The sequence below is a fragment of the Rhinatrema bivittatum genome, chromosome 7 (genome assembly GCF_901001135.1).
Source record: "Rhinatrema bivittatum chromosome 7, aRhiBiv1.1, whole genome shotgun sequence".
Lineage (NCBI taxonomy): Eukaryota > Metazoa > Chordata > Amphibia > Gymnophiona > Rhinatrematidae > Rhinatrema > Rhinatrema bivittatum.
In genome coordinates, this window is record NC_042621.1 from 31643572 (window position 1) to 31656146 (window position 12575).

The 12575-nt window shown below is 50.9% G+C and overlaps 1 protein-coding gene across 2 annotated transcripts in view; it reads left to right on the top strand.

Annotated features, from left to right (window-relative positions):
* The window catches only part of CA7 (carbonic anhydrase 7), an 87544-nt gene that overhangs the window by 30301 nt on the left and 44668 nt on the right, over nucleotides 1–12575 (top strand). For both annotated transcript variants that reach the window (XM_029610624.1, XM_029610625.1), the window contains exon 3: nucleotides 10937–11055. In XM_029610624.1, the coding sequence (XP_029466484.1) occupies nucleotides 10937–11055 (119 nt within the window). The remainder of the gene's footprint in view (nucleotides 1–10936; nucleotides 11056–12575) is intronic.

The window sequence follows — 12575 nt, forward strand, 5'->3', positions numbered from 1 at the left end:
ACAGCTTTTCTTTTTCACTTCGGCTGCCCACGGGTGGAGTGCTCTGGGCAGCCCCGCGGCCTCCACTCCATCTCAGCCACCAGTGGACCCAGGCTGCCGCCTCCTCGAAGCCGCTGCCCTGTGCAAGTGCACGACTTGCACAGTACGTTGCACCGGTCTGAGTTCTGCCACCTTCCCGCCAGTAGGAATGTTACTTAGTGATCCTTGCATCTACCAGCCACCTGGCTAGCTACATTCCTAATGATCAAATCACCAGTTATGTTAGCCACCCTAACCCTTCCCTCCTGGGCACAAGCCCTTGGATTCCCATCCTTGGTGTGAGAGGATAATATATCACTTGGAAAGCTATAGGATCACTTCTTTCCATACCAAGATGATGATCTCCTTCCAGATGACCTTGCTTCTCCAAGACAGCACAGGGGCTGCCAGACTGGAGTTGGGACTTGACTACAAGGGGACAACAGTTAATCTATTGATAAGGGCTGGGTTCCTCCTTTGTTTATCAATTCTCTGATCAATTTTTGTTTTGAAAAATGTTCCTTCTGGCCTCTTAATTGGGGTAACAGTGGGAGAGAAAGAAGACACTAAAAATTTACCCAGCGTTCTCTATCCATGCAAGCACTACCAGTACTGTCATTTTACAACCACATAAGCTAATGTATGCACACATGTAACCCATATATCACACTACACATGCAACATCTGCTGAATGGATGATGTAATCAAGTTTCCTGAGACCTGACTGATCTTTTTTCCTTGCCATCCAGATATACTGTGGCATTCACAGTGGTTTTCTGACATTATTTGATATCCAAGGAAATAATATCATATTTCCTCCTGTATTTAGTTTGGTGGTGTGCAGCAGCAGACAAAATCTCAGAGAGCCCTCCCTTCATCGCAGACTCATATATCTCAGATTCTGGAAGAACGCAAAGAGACAAGAGATAGGAGCTACGAGCATGAAGTCAGTAATTTAAGGGGCTGATTGTTGCGGCTCCGACCACTTCTCCCACGACCGGTGTCGGGTCCTCTTACCTTTGCCCAGGTCTGCGGGAAGAGACCCCAAACTCCCAGTCGAGTAAGCCACGGCTGCGGCATCTCCACGTGGGAGACGCCGCCGGGGCCCTCACGAACTCCGTCCTCAGCGCCAAGCACTCGCGGGATTAGCGCTTTTGAAGGTCCAGCACCCGGGGAGATGAGACCGCCCCCGGGATGACGTCAAACGCCGGCTGAGCATAAAGGTTGGGCCCCGGCTTCAGTACCTCGCCTGGCAACGAGGTTCCTCTGCTGAGACTCGAGTTGCTTCTGTTCCTGCCTGCTGCCGATTCCTGGTTCTTGACTCCGGTTGCCCTCGACACTGCTGTTCGCTGCCTGCCTCGACCTCAGACCTGCTACTGACTTCTCTGCTTCGCTTACTCCCGCCTGCTGCCGCCTCCTGGTTCTTGACTCCGGCTTGCCCCTGACACTGCTGTTCGCTGCCTGCCTCGACCTCAGACCTGCTACTGACTTCTCTGCTTTGCTTACTCCTGCCTGCTGCCGCTTCCTGGTTCTTGACTCCGGTTTGCCCCTGACACTGCTGTTCGCTGCCTGCCTCGACCTCGGACCTGCTACTGACCCCTCTGCCTCACTACTTCCTGCTTGCTGCTGACTCCTGGTTCCAGCCCCCAGCCCAGCCTAGTAGTCCCAGTAGTCTTAATCCCTACGGGCCCCTCCTGGGGGGATGCAAGGCTCTGGGTGAAGAGAACACCTCCCAGGTCAGCAAGCCCCGGGAACCCAGGCCCCTACGGGCACCTCCTGGGGGGAGTCCCCGGGTGAAGACCCCGCCTCCCGGCCTGGTAAGTCCCAGTGGCCCTGATCCCTACGGGCTCCTCCTGGGGGGATCCTGGGCTCTGGGTGAAGCCATCGCCTGACCACCTGCTAGTCGCCGTGTTCATACTGGAGACAAGCGGTGACCATCACCCAACTTCCTGCTCCCATGCGATACGCGGGGGACCATAAGACCTGCCGAGGTTTCTTAAACCAATGCTACGTCCGGTTTACGCTCCTACCGGCCCAGTTTCCGTCGGACTCCGTAAAAGTAGCCTACATTTTCTCACTCCTTGATGGGGAAGCGCTGGATTGGGCCTCTCCCATGTGGGAGCGACAGGACCCCCTACTGCTTAACCTTGAGCAGTTTGTCCTTAACTTTCGGCAAGCATTCGATGAGCTAGCTCGCCAGACCACAGCTACCTCTGACCTTCTGCAGCTAAAACAAGGTTCCCGCTCCTTAGCGGATTACGCCATCGAATTCCGCACCCTCGCCATGGAGGTGGGTTGGCGAGAGGATTGCTTAAGAAGTATCTTCCTAGAAGGGCTGGCTGGCCGCATTAAGGATGAACTGGCCGCCCGGGACATTCCAGACGACCTGAATGACCAGATTGATGTGGCCGGTCGAATTGACCGAAGGCTTCAGCAATGGGCTAAAGAGGGTCGCACACTACGCAGGCCAACCCCCTCGGTTCCAGCGTCCTCCAGACCGCCGCCGTCCTTGGTCCAGACCAGGGCGCCTTCCCCTACTTCCTCGCCGGACGCACCCATGCAGATAGGGCATGCACCTCTGACTGCAGAAGAAAGGAGACGCCGCCACATTCTCAGCTTGTGTCTTTACTGTGGCAACAAGGGGCACTTCTTGGCACAGTGCAAGGAACAGCCGGAAAACGGTCGAACCTAGGAGGTTCCGAGGAGCTACTCCTAGGTTATGCTGGCTCAGCTCCTCAGTGTAAAGTTCCAGTCTCCATCAAATACCCAGGAGGGTACTTCCACACCTTGGCCCTCATTGACTCCGAAGCGGAGGGCAATTTCATCGTAGCAGACTTGGTGCACCAACTACGCTTAACTACTAGACCACGGCGCCCCCCTCTGCGCGTCGCTTCCATCCGGGGCACTATGCTACCAGGGACAATCTCGGAGTCCACCAATCCCGTGACGCTTCAAACCGGAGTGTTCCACTCTGAGGAGATATCCTTCTTAGTGCTAGACAGAGCCGTGCATTCGGTGGTGTTGGGATTACCCTGGCTCCAGGGCCACTCCCCAGTAATCAACTGGGAGTCCCTCCAGCTGACGCAGTGGAGTTCCTTCTGTTTTTCCCATTGTCTCAGATTGCTGCAACCTCCTCAACTTGCTTTGCTTGCGGCTGCCGTTTTACCGCCTGCACCATATAGAGACTTTGCTGAAGTGTTCTCCAAAGAAAAGGCGGAGATCCTGCCCCGACACCGGCCTTTCGACTGTGCAATAGAGTTGCTGCCGGGCACCAGTCCCCCTCATGGCCGTGTGTATCCACTGTCCCTACCGGAGACTCAAGCCATGTCAGAGTACATCTCTGAAAACCTCGCCAAGGGATTTATCCGTCCCTCTCGCTCGCCCGCTGGAGCGGGGTTCTTCTTTGTGGGCAAAAAGGACGGCTCACTCCGTCCTTGTATTGACTACTGAGGGCTGAATGCCATCACCAAAAGAGATCGATACCCACTCCCGCTAATTCCAGAGCTCCTGGACTTGCTGCAGGGAGCCAAGCTATTTACCAAGCTCGACCTCCGAGGAGCCTATAATCTAGTACGCATCCGTCCAGGCTACGAGTGGAAGGCGGCCTTTAACATCAGGGATGGGCACTATGAATATCTAGTAATGCCCTTTGGCCTTTGTAACGCCCTGGCCGTCTTCCAAAACCTTATGAACGAGGTCCTGAGGGAAATGCTAAACTCGTACGTCATAGTGTATCTAGATGACGTACTGATTTATTCCAAGGACTTGGAGACTCATAGACGACATGTCAGACGCGTCCTGCAGGTCCTGAAGGATAACCATCTCTATGCAAAACTTGAAAAGTGCATGTTCGAGTGTGAATCTCTGCCATTCCTGGGGTACATCGTCTCGTCTTCTGGATTCCGCTGGACCCAGAAAAGTGTCGGCAATCACCGAATGGCCCCGTCCCACGGGACTAAAAGCCCTGCAGAGATTCCTAGGATTTGCTAACTTTTACAGACACTTTATCCCCCATTACTCACACAAGATGGCACCTCTCACTGCGCTGACTCGCAAGGGAGCCGACGCCAAAACCTGGCCTGACACAGCCGTTCAGGCCTTTGAAGAACTAAAACAGGCCTTCTTAGTGGACACCTGCCTGTGCCACCCGGACCCGCTACGTCCCTTCGTGGTCGAAGTGGACGCCTCTAACCTCGCGGTAGGGGCTATCCTCAGCCAGCACTTGCCATCAGGACAGCTGCTCCCCTGCTCGTTCTACTCCAAAAAGTTCTCGCCTGCCGAGTGCAACTATAGCATCGGGGATAAGGAACTGCTTGCCATCAAGCTTGCCTTTGAGGAATGGAGGCAATGGCTGGAGGGGGCGGTCCACCTGATAACAGTCTATACAGACCATAAAAACCTCGAATTCCTCACCCACGCACAACAGTTGAATCCCAGGCAGGCCAGATGGTCGCTGTTCTTCAGTCGATTCAATTTCATTCTCCGCTACCGTCCAGCTTCAAAGAACGTCAGAGCTGACGCTCTGTCCCAGACCTTGAGCTCAGGGGAGGATGAAGACCTCCCTCAATACATCCTAGATCCTGCTAAAGTTCACCTAGCCGCAGTCACGGTCAGGTCCCAAGAACGAACCGTGGTTTCCCGATGCCTGCGGAGAAAAGTGTTACAGTGGGCTCACGATTCGCTCACTGGAGGACATGCTGGTCGGGAGTGAACTCTGGAACTGCTAAACCGTTATTACTGGTGGCCTAATGTGCGACGAGATGTCCAAACCTACGTAAGCTCCTGCCCCACGTGCGCCAAGCAGAAACCTAAGGTCGGGACACCCTGGGGTCTACTGCAGCCTCTTTCCGTACCCACGGAACCTTGGACTCACATAGCCACGGATTTTGTAGTGGATCTGCTGCCGTCCCTAGGGAAGACCGTGATCTCGGTCACTGTGGATCGCTTCTCTAAAATGTCCCACTTCGTGCCCTTGCCCAAGTTACCGTCCGCTTCAGAATTAGCCCTACTGTTTGCTCAACACATCTTCCGGCTCCATGGGCTTCCCAAGACATAGTTTCGGATCGGGGGCAGCAGTTTACAGCCTGCTACTGGAAAGCCCTGTGCAAGTGCTTTAAGGTCCAGCTCAGCTTCTCCATAGCCTTCCACCCTCAGAGCAATGGCCAAGCGGAGCGAATTAACCGTTCTCTAAAGAAGTTCCTCCGGGCGTTTGTGAATGAAAAACAGGACAATTGGGCCGAGCTTCTCCCCTGGGCAGAATTCGCTTATAACAATCAAGCCAACGCTGCCACTGGAAGTTCGCCGTTCCATATCGTCTACGGAAAGCAGCTAAAACCCCCATTGCCGCTATCTATGCCGGCCGCCTCTCCTGCAGCACACCTGTCCGCGCAGAGGCTTCAGGGACTTTGGAAGATCATTCAAAGTAAGCTTGCCTCCTCCGCTGACACAGCCAAGAAACATGCCGACCAGCATCGTCGGAGAGCCCCAGTATTCCTCCCTGGAGAGCGTGTCTGGCTCAGCACCAAGAACATCCGCCTGAAGCTGGCTTCTAGAAGATTGGCTCCCAAGTTTTGCGGCCCGTTTCGGGTGGCCGAAAGAGTGGGTCTGGTCTCTTACCGGTTGCGACTTCCGTCCACGATGCGCATTCACGACATCTTCCACGTCTCTCTCCTCAAACCACTGGTCCTCTCCCGCTTCCACCGCAAACCCCCTGTGGAGACTGCCACACCCACAGCTGAGGATCCCACCTACCAGGTACGGGAAGTGGTGGACGTGCGCTTCTTCAACCGTCGCTGGGAGTACCTCCTTGCCTGGGAGGGTTGCGGGGACGAAGATAACACATGGGAACCTGCCCGCAACATTTTGGACAAGTCTCTCCTCCGCCAGTTTCACCTAGATCACCCAGAAAACCCAGTCCTCTAAAGAGGGGGCGTAAAGGGGGGGGGGGGGGGCTGTTGCGGCTCCGACCGCCTCTCCCACGACCGGGGTCAGGTCCTCTTACCTTTGCCCAGGTCCGCGGGAAGAGACCCCAAACACCCAGTTGAGTAGGCCGCATGGCTGCGGCATCTCCACGTGGGAGACGCTGCCGGGGCCCTCACGAACTCCGTCCTCAGCGCTGACCCCGCGCGCGCGCGGGGTTAGCGCTTTTGAAGGTCCAGCACCCGGGGAGACGGGACCGCCCCCGGGATGACGTCAGACGCTGGCCGAGCATAAAGGTCGGGCCCTGGCTTAAGTACCTCGCCTTGCAACGAGGTTCCTCTGCTGAGACTCGAGTTGCTTCTGTTCCTGCCTGCTGCCAATTCCTGGTTCTTGACTCCAGTTGCCTTCGACACTGCTGTTCGCTGCCTGCCTCGACCTTGGACCTCCTACTGACTTCTCTGCTTCGCTTACTCCTGCCTGCTGCCGCTTCCTGGTTCTTGACTCTGGTTTGCCCCTGACACTGCTGTTCGCTGCCTGCCTCGACCTCGGACCTGCTACTGACCCCTCTGCCTCGCTACTGCTTGCTTGCTGTTGACTCCTGGTTCCAGGCCCCAGCCCAGCCTAGTAGTCCCAGTAGTCTCGATCCCTACGGGCCCCTCCTGGGGGTATCCAAGGCTCTGGGTGAAGAGAACACCTCCCAGTTCAGCAAGCCCCGGGAACCCAGGCTCCTACGGGCACCTCCTGGGGGGGTCCCCGGGTGAAGACCCCGCCTCCCGGCCTGGTAAGTCCCAGTGGCCCTGATCCCTACGGGCTCCTCCTGGGGGGATCCTGGGCTCTGAGTGAAGCCATCGCCTGACCACCTGCTAGTCCGCCTCCCGGCCTTCCAAGAGGATCTCCCTCTCCTAGCTGGTCCAAGGGTCCACCACTCCTCCTGAATGTAACACTGATGTCATAAAGTACCCCCAGCCTAGTGCACAGCTTAATGAATGGTTGGACGTGCGTCTATAACCCCCGACGCAATAAGGGGATCGGCGCATTCAAAATGTCCAAACTTGCATGGAGCTAATAGCGCTCATCACATGTAAATTCCATATAGATAAGGCTATTACCCCGCAATGCAATAAATTACTGCTCACTCAACGCGCCCTTGTTAATGTTGCATTGAGTGGCATTAACCTTGCCACGTGTCAAGGGCTCACAAAAAAAACAACAAAAATTTCTGCTTTCTGTGGTGCCTCCTACATAATATCACAATGATAGTAAGTCAGAGGAACCATAGAAAGCTGTAGGATGACAAAAATGAAAAGGAGAAAAAATGAAAAGGGTAAAAAAAAAATTCTGGGCGCACAATATACACAGGCAATATACACGCTCTAGGCCAGGGGTGGGCAAGTCTGGTCCTCGAGGGCTGCAAACCAGTCGGGTTTTCAGGATACCCCTAATGAATATGCATGAAATAGATTTGCATACAACTGAGGCAGTGTGTATGCAGGTCTCTCTCATGCATATTCATTAAGGATATCCTGAAAACCCGACTGGTTTGCAGCCCTCGAGGACCGGAATTGCCCACCCCTGCTCTAGGCTGTGTATATTGTGCATGTATACTGTGCCAGTAGCAGGATAAAACGGATGCTCGTAATGAATGTCTGCCATGTTTCCTGGGCACCCAATGCCAAGAATGCACTAGGGATGCACAATTTTCCTTAGCGCATCCTTTTTAGTGTGGCAGCTCATTTACCTATTGCATCGGGCACCCAAGAGAGGTGACATTGCTTTCGTTAAAAAATGAGTACCCAGTTTGGATGCACGGTTTTTACGCGTACTTTATTGCATTGACCCCCCAAAGCACATAATTCCCTTCAGAACGCAATTTTGTATCTTGTTCAAGGAGCACGGCAGTATCCAAATGGGGAAAATACTTTCTTTATACAATTAAAGGTTCGCCAATCTCAGATGTAGAATTTGTATGTAAAACTTGTTTCAAAGGGCTACTCTGTAGAGTAAAACATATATTTTATAATACCCATCTTAACTTTTACTCCAGAAGAAAGTAGTTATTTATTTATTTAAGGTTTTTCTTTACCGACATTCGTCAAGGACTTCATGCCGCTTTACATTGAAACAATAGTAACAACATGGAAAAGTCAGTTACAAAAAACAGGGCGCAGGAAACTGGGAAATGCAAAAGTAAAATGCATAAAAGTGAGGAGGATAGGCATAAATAAGATATCATAAAACTAATACAAAGGCATTTAATGACAGAATGTAACAGTAGAAAACTATATACAAATCATGTTTCAATGTCTTAGGAAGCGTAAAGCAGAGGAATATGACAGAAAAGGTGGGAGTTCAATGATTTCATGCAAGGAAACTAAAATTGGTGGGAAGTACAGCGTGTGGGATGGTAATCCAAGGGAAGATTAAGATACGCGGGGATTAGGGGTAGGCTTGCTTAAATAGCCATGTTTTTAATTTTTTTTTTAATTTCTGTGCGCACTGCTCCTGTCTGAGTTCAGGTGGCATGGAGTTCCAGGCATAAGGACCAGCAATGGATATAGCATGCTCTTTGGTGGAGTTGAGGTGTAAGAGTTTTGGAGAGGGAGTATGGAGGGTACCTTTATAAGATGATCTGATAGGTCTATTGGATGTGTGGAGGTGGATCGAGTTTTTCAACCAGTGCATGTTCTGGTTGTGGAGGGTTTTATGTATGATAGTGAGTGTTTTGTATGTTATACGGTGGTAGATGGGGAGCCAATGAAGATCTTTGAGTATGTGGGTGATGTGGTCGAATTTGCATGAGTTGGTGTGTATTCTGGCAGCGTCATTCTGAAGTAATTGAAGGGGTTTAATCGTGGCTTTGGGTAAGCCAAGGAGGAGGGAATTACAATAGTCTATTTTGGAGAGAATAGAGGATTGAAATACTGTCCTGAAGTCACTAAGGTGGAGGAGTGGTCTGAGTTTTATTAAAGTGTTAAGTTTAAAGTAGCAATCTTTCATAGTCGAGCCAATGAATTTTTGGAGGTATAGGTGATTATCGATTATGATGCCTAAATCTCGTGCATGCTGTGAGAAGGAGAGGTTTTGGGGGAGTTCTAATGGTGTGATGAGGTGGTGAGATTATGAGTAGTTGCGTTTTGGAGGAGTTGAGGGCTAGGTTAAGGCAGGTGAGGAGGCTATTTATCGATGATCGTGCGTTTTCCCATCTTTCAAGGGTGGAGGCTAGGGAGTCAGTGATGGGGATGAGTATTTGAACATCATCTGCATAAATGAAGTGGGTGAGGTAAGGTTAGAGAGGAGTTGGCAGAGGGGAAGTAGATATATATTGAAGAGGGTCGAGGACAGTGAGGATCCTTGGGGTTCGCCTCTGTGGAGGTGGATGGGTTTAGATTCATTGTCATCTATTTTAACTTTGTAGAGTCTATTGGTGTGATACAATTTAAACCATAGGAGGGGGGTGTCAGAAATACCAATTTCATTGAGACGTGTTAGGGGTATGTTGTGGTTTACCGTGTCAAAGGCCGCAGAAATGTCAAGTAGTGCCAGTAAGTATGAGTGACCTTTGTCAAAGCCTTGTAGAATGGTGTCTGTGAGGGAGAGTAGGAGGGTTTCCATGTTGTATAGTTTTTGGAATCCGTAAGTATTAACTAAGGATTCTATTGTGCAAAAATAAAATTAACAATTTGGTGGTATGCAGCTTATCCAAGCAAATAAATGAAGAGGGTTTGTTCCAGTTAGTCTCCTTGTTTTTCCAAAGTGAAAAAGTGGGAGTTGGGAACCTAGTGGTTGAAGTAATGGACAGAGCTTTCGTTATTGCCTTTCCCCCTACCAAAGGCACTTTGGGGCTGGGGATTCATTCGGTCTGTAGGTAACTTGTTGTAGGACATCATATAAGTGCCACAATGAATGGATACAAATAAATATAGCAAGTTAGAAAGCCTGGCAAGCATGTTTTGCAGTTTCTTCCCTGAATGCTTTCATCAAAGCATCCCAGAAAATAAGCGCAGCCAGCTCTGGTGCAGATTGCTGTGGAATAAATTTTCTGTGCCAGGAGCACAGTATAGGAGGGAAACTGGGAAGAGGAACACTGCCATGTCCCAGATATTGCTGACCAATTCAGAGGGAAATAAAGTAACTTGTTCAAAGTCGCCAAGAACCAGAATGAAACCAGGGTAGGGTGTTCTCACACTGCAAACCTATTTCATTCTTCTGTTGTTGTGGGTAGAGGGAGGGTGGAGTAAATTCTAGAGGAGAAAAGGGAAAAAAAAGTTTCTTTACACGCTCAAAACCTTATGTGGGGTGGAAGCATCGCTGCTGCCTATGAGGTGGGGGACTCAGACCTATGATTTGAAGACAAAGGATATGGGTTATCATTTAACCACTATGGTTCTAAGGTTTCTGGCCAGCCTGGGAAATTCTCTGCAGAGAACATTCCAAATCTCAGAGTACCAATCTGTAGTTCTGCTCTTGACGTGCAAGTGGTTCTTGGAGGGGATAACTACCAATTCATAGTGCTAGCTTCACCGTTAGCACAAAAAAATGCAGTAATTCAGAGATGAGTTGCTTGTCTCTGGAAATACCGCTTGCTGCTTAATACATCTTTAGAGCAGTGGTTCCAAACCCCTGCCCTGGAGGCACATCTAACCCGTCTGGTTTTCAGGATATCTTTAATGAATATGCATGACAGATGCTTGAATGGACTGGGCTCACAATGCATGCCACCTTATCTCATGCATATTCAGTATTTGTGTCCTGAAAACCAGACAGGTTATTTTGCCTCCAGGACAAGGTATTGGGAGCCATTGTTCTAGTCCATGGACCTCTCTATACCAAGATCACAATGTAAATGGAACACATGCTGCTTACTATGTCTTGTATCAAGGTTTCTCCAGGTCATAATTACATACAAAAGCCTGTTACCTGGTAAGTTACATTACAACACTGTCAGTGTACTAGGGCCTCTAAAAGGAGGAGAAAATAAAACCAGACATGTCCTTTGCAGTGATCAGTGGGGGTCCACTTGAAGCTCCCTACAGACTCAAGCAGTTCCATTTCCACTGGGGCACGAAGCAGAACCAGGGATCGGAGCACACAGTCGATGGCAAGTCATTCCCTTGTGAGGTGAGAATATTCCTCCCCCATCCCCCCAACCCTGATAGTCCCAGCATTCCCCTGCTTTCAGCTTTTATATTTAAAGACTCACAGACCTTCTGTGCTAATTATGACACCATTGACAACACCCTTCTATCTCCTGAACTTATACCCCTTGTAAAAGAATGGCAGATCATTCTTAAGTATATGTCACCCTGCTCCTGTTTCAAGGTCAAGTTGGGCCATGTTGACAGAGCTCCAGCACTGTAGGTCTTCTCATCATGACCTCAATGTTCTGGTTGTGGACCCCTGGGCCGAGGGGGAGTTGGCAGCAAATGGCAGGTCCCCACCATCAGCAGGCGAGGCCGCAGAGGAACAGAGACCCTGCTGGAGCTTCACCACTACCAGACCACATTCCCCTCAGGTTGAGCCCTTGGGTACCAGGGCTGGCTGGAATTACGTGGCATCTTTGGAAATCCCAATGGAGTGGTGACGCTGGTAGGAGCCAGGTGCAGGGTCAGGATACAGAAGAGGGTTGGAGTATAAGCACGGGTAAATGCAGGTGGCGAATCTCACAGTTGGATATTCAGGCAGCGAATCTTGTGGTCAGGATACAGGCTGTGGTTGTGGCAGGTGCGTATCTTGTAAGCGGATATCCAGGCTGTGGTTGTGACAGGCAGCGAATCTCGTGGTCATATCCAGGCAAAGGTCAGGGTCCAAAGGCAGTCCAAACACAGAATGGGTCAAGAGCTTGGGAACACCCTCCAAGGAATAGGAGCAAGAGCCAAGAAGCCAAGGCAAGGGCTGCAGGCCAGACCTTGCCTTAAATGAGAAAAGATGCTGATAGCAGGAAGGAGGGGCCATGACAATTTCCTGCTGCAGTCCCTTTAAATCTCAGGAGGCAGTGCGTATGAGTACCTAAGGGGATCCAAGAGAGACAGGAGCCCGGGGCAGTGTGTGGCCGCGAGCCGGGATGGAGCAGCAATGGAGAGGCTGGCCGTGGCTGCCCGGCTGGGAGCCTGAGAGGAGGAGCTGCGTCGGCAGCAGCTTCATGCCATCACCAAAGTTACAGGACCCACCTGGTAAGTATGAGAGGCTGGTCACGGGAAGCTGTGACTGGCAAACATAACAGTATCCCCTCCTTTAAGCCCCCGTCCTAAGGGGTCTAGGTTTCCTGGGGTGATCCGCATGGAACTGCCTAATTAGACTCTTGTCAAGGATGTTGGAGGATGGTTCCCAGGAATTCTCCTCTGGGCCGAATCCTTCCCAGGATAGCAAGTATTCCCATCTGCGACTTCATTTCCTGACATCAAGATCCTCGCAAACTTGGTATGTGGTCTCATCTTTAGCAGCAAGTTGAGGAGGCTCCGGGGTTCTCTGGGAGGGCCAGGAGAATACAATTATTTATTATTTATTTATTTCTTTTGTATACCGACATTCGATCGAGATATCACATCGGTTTCCAGGTAACAGGTTGAATAGGGCGAGATCTGCCCTATTTTACATTTAACAAGATAACAATTGATTAAACTATTGAAGTAAAAAACATT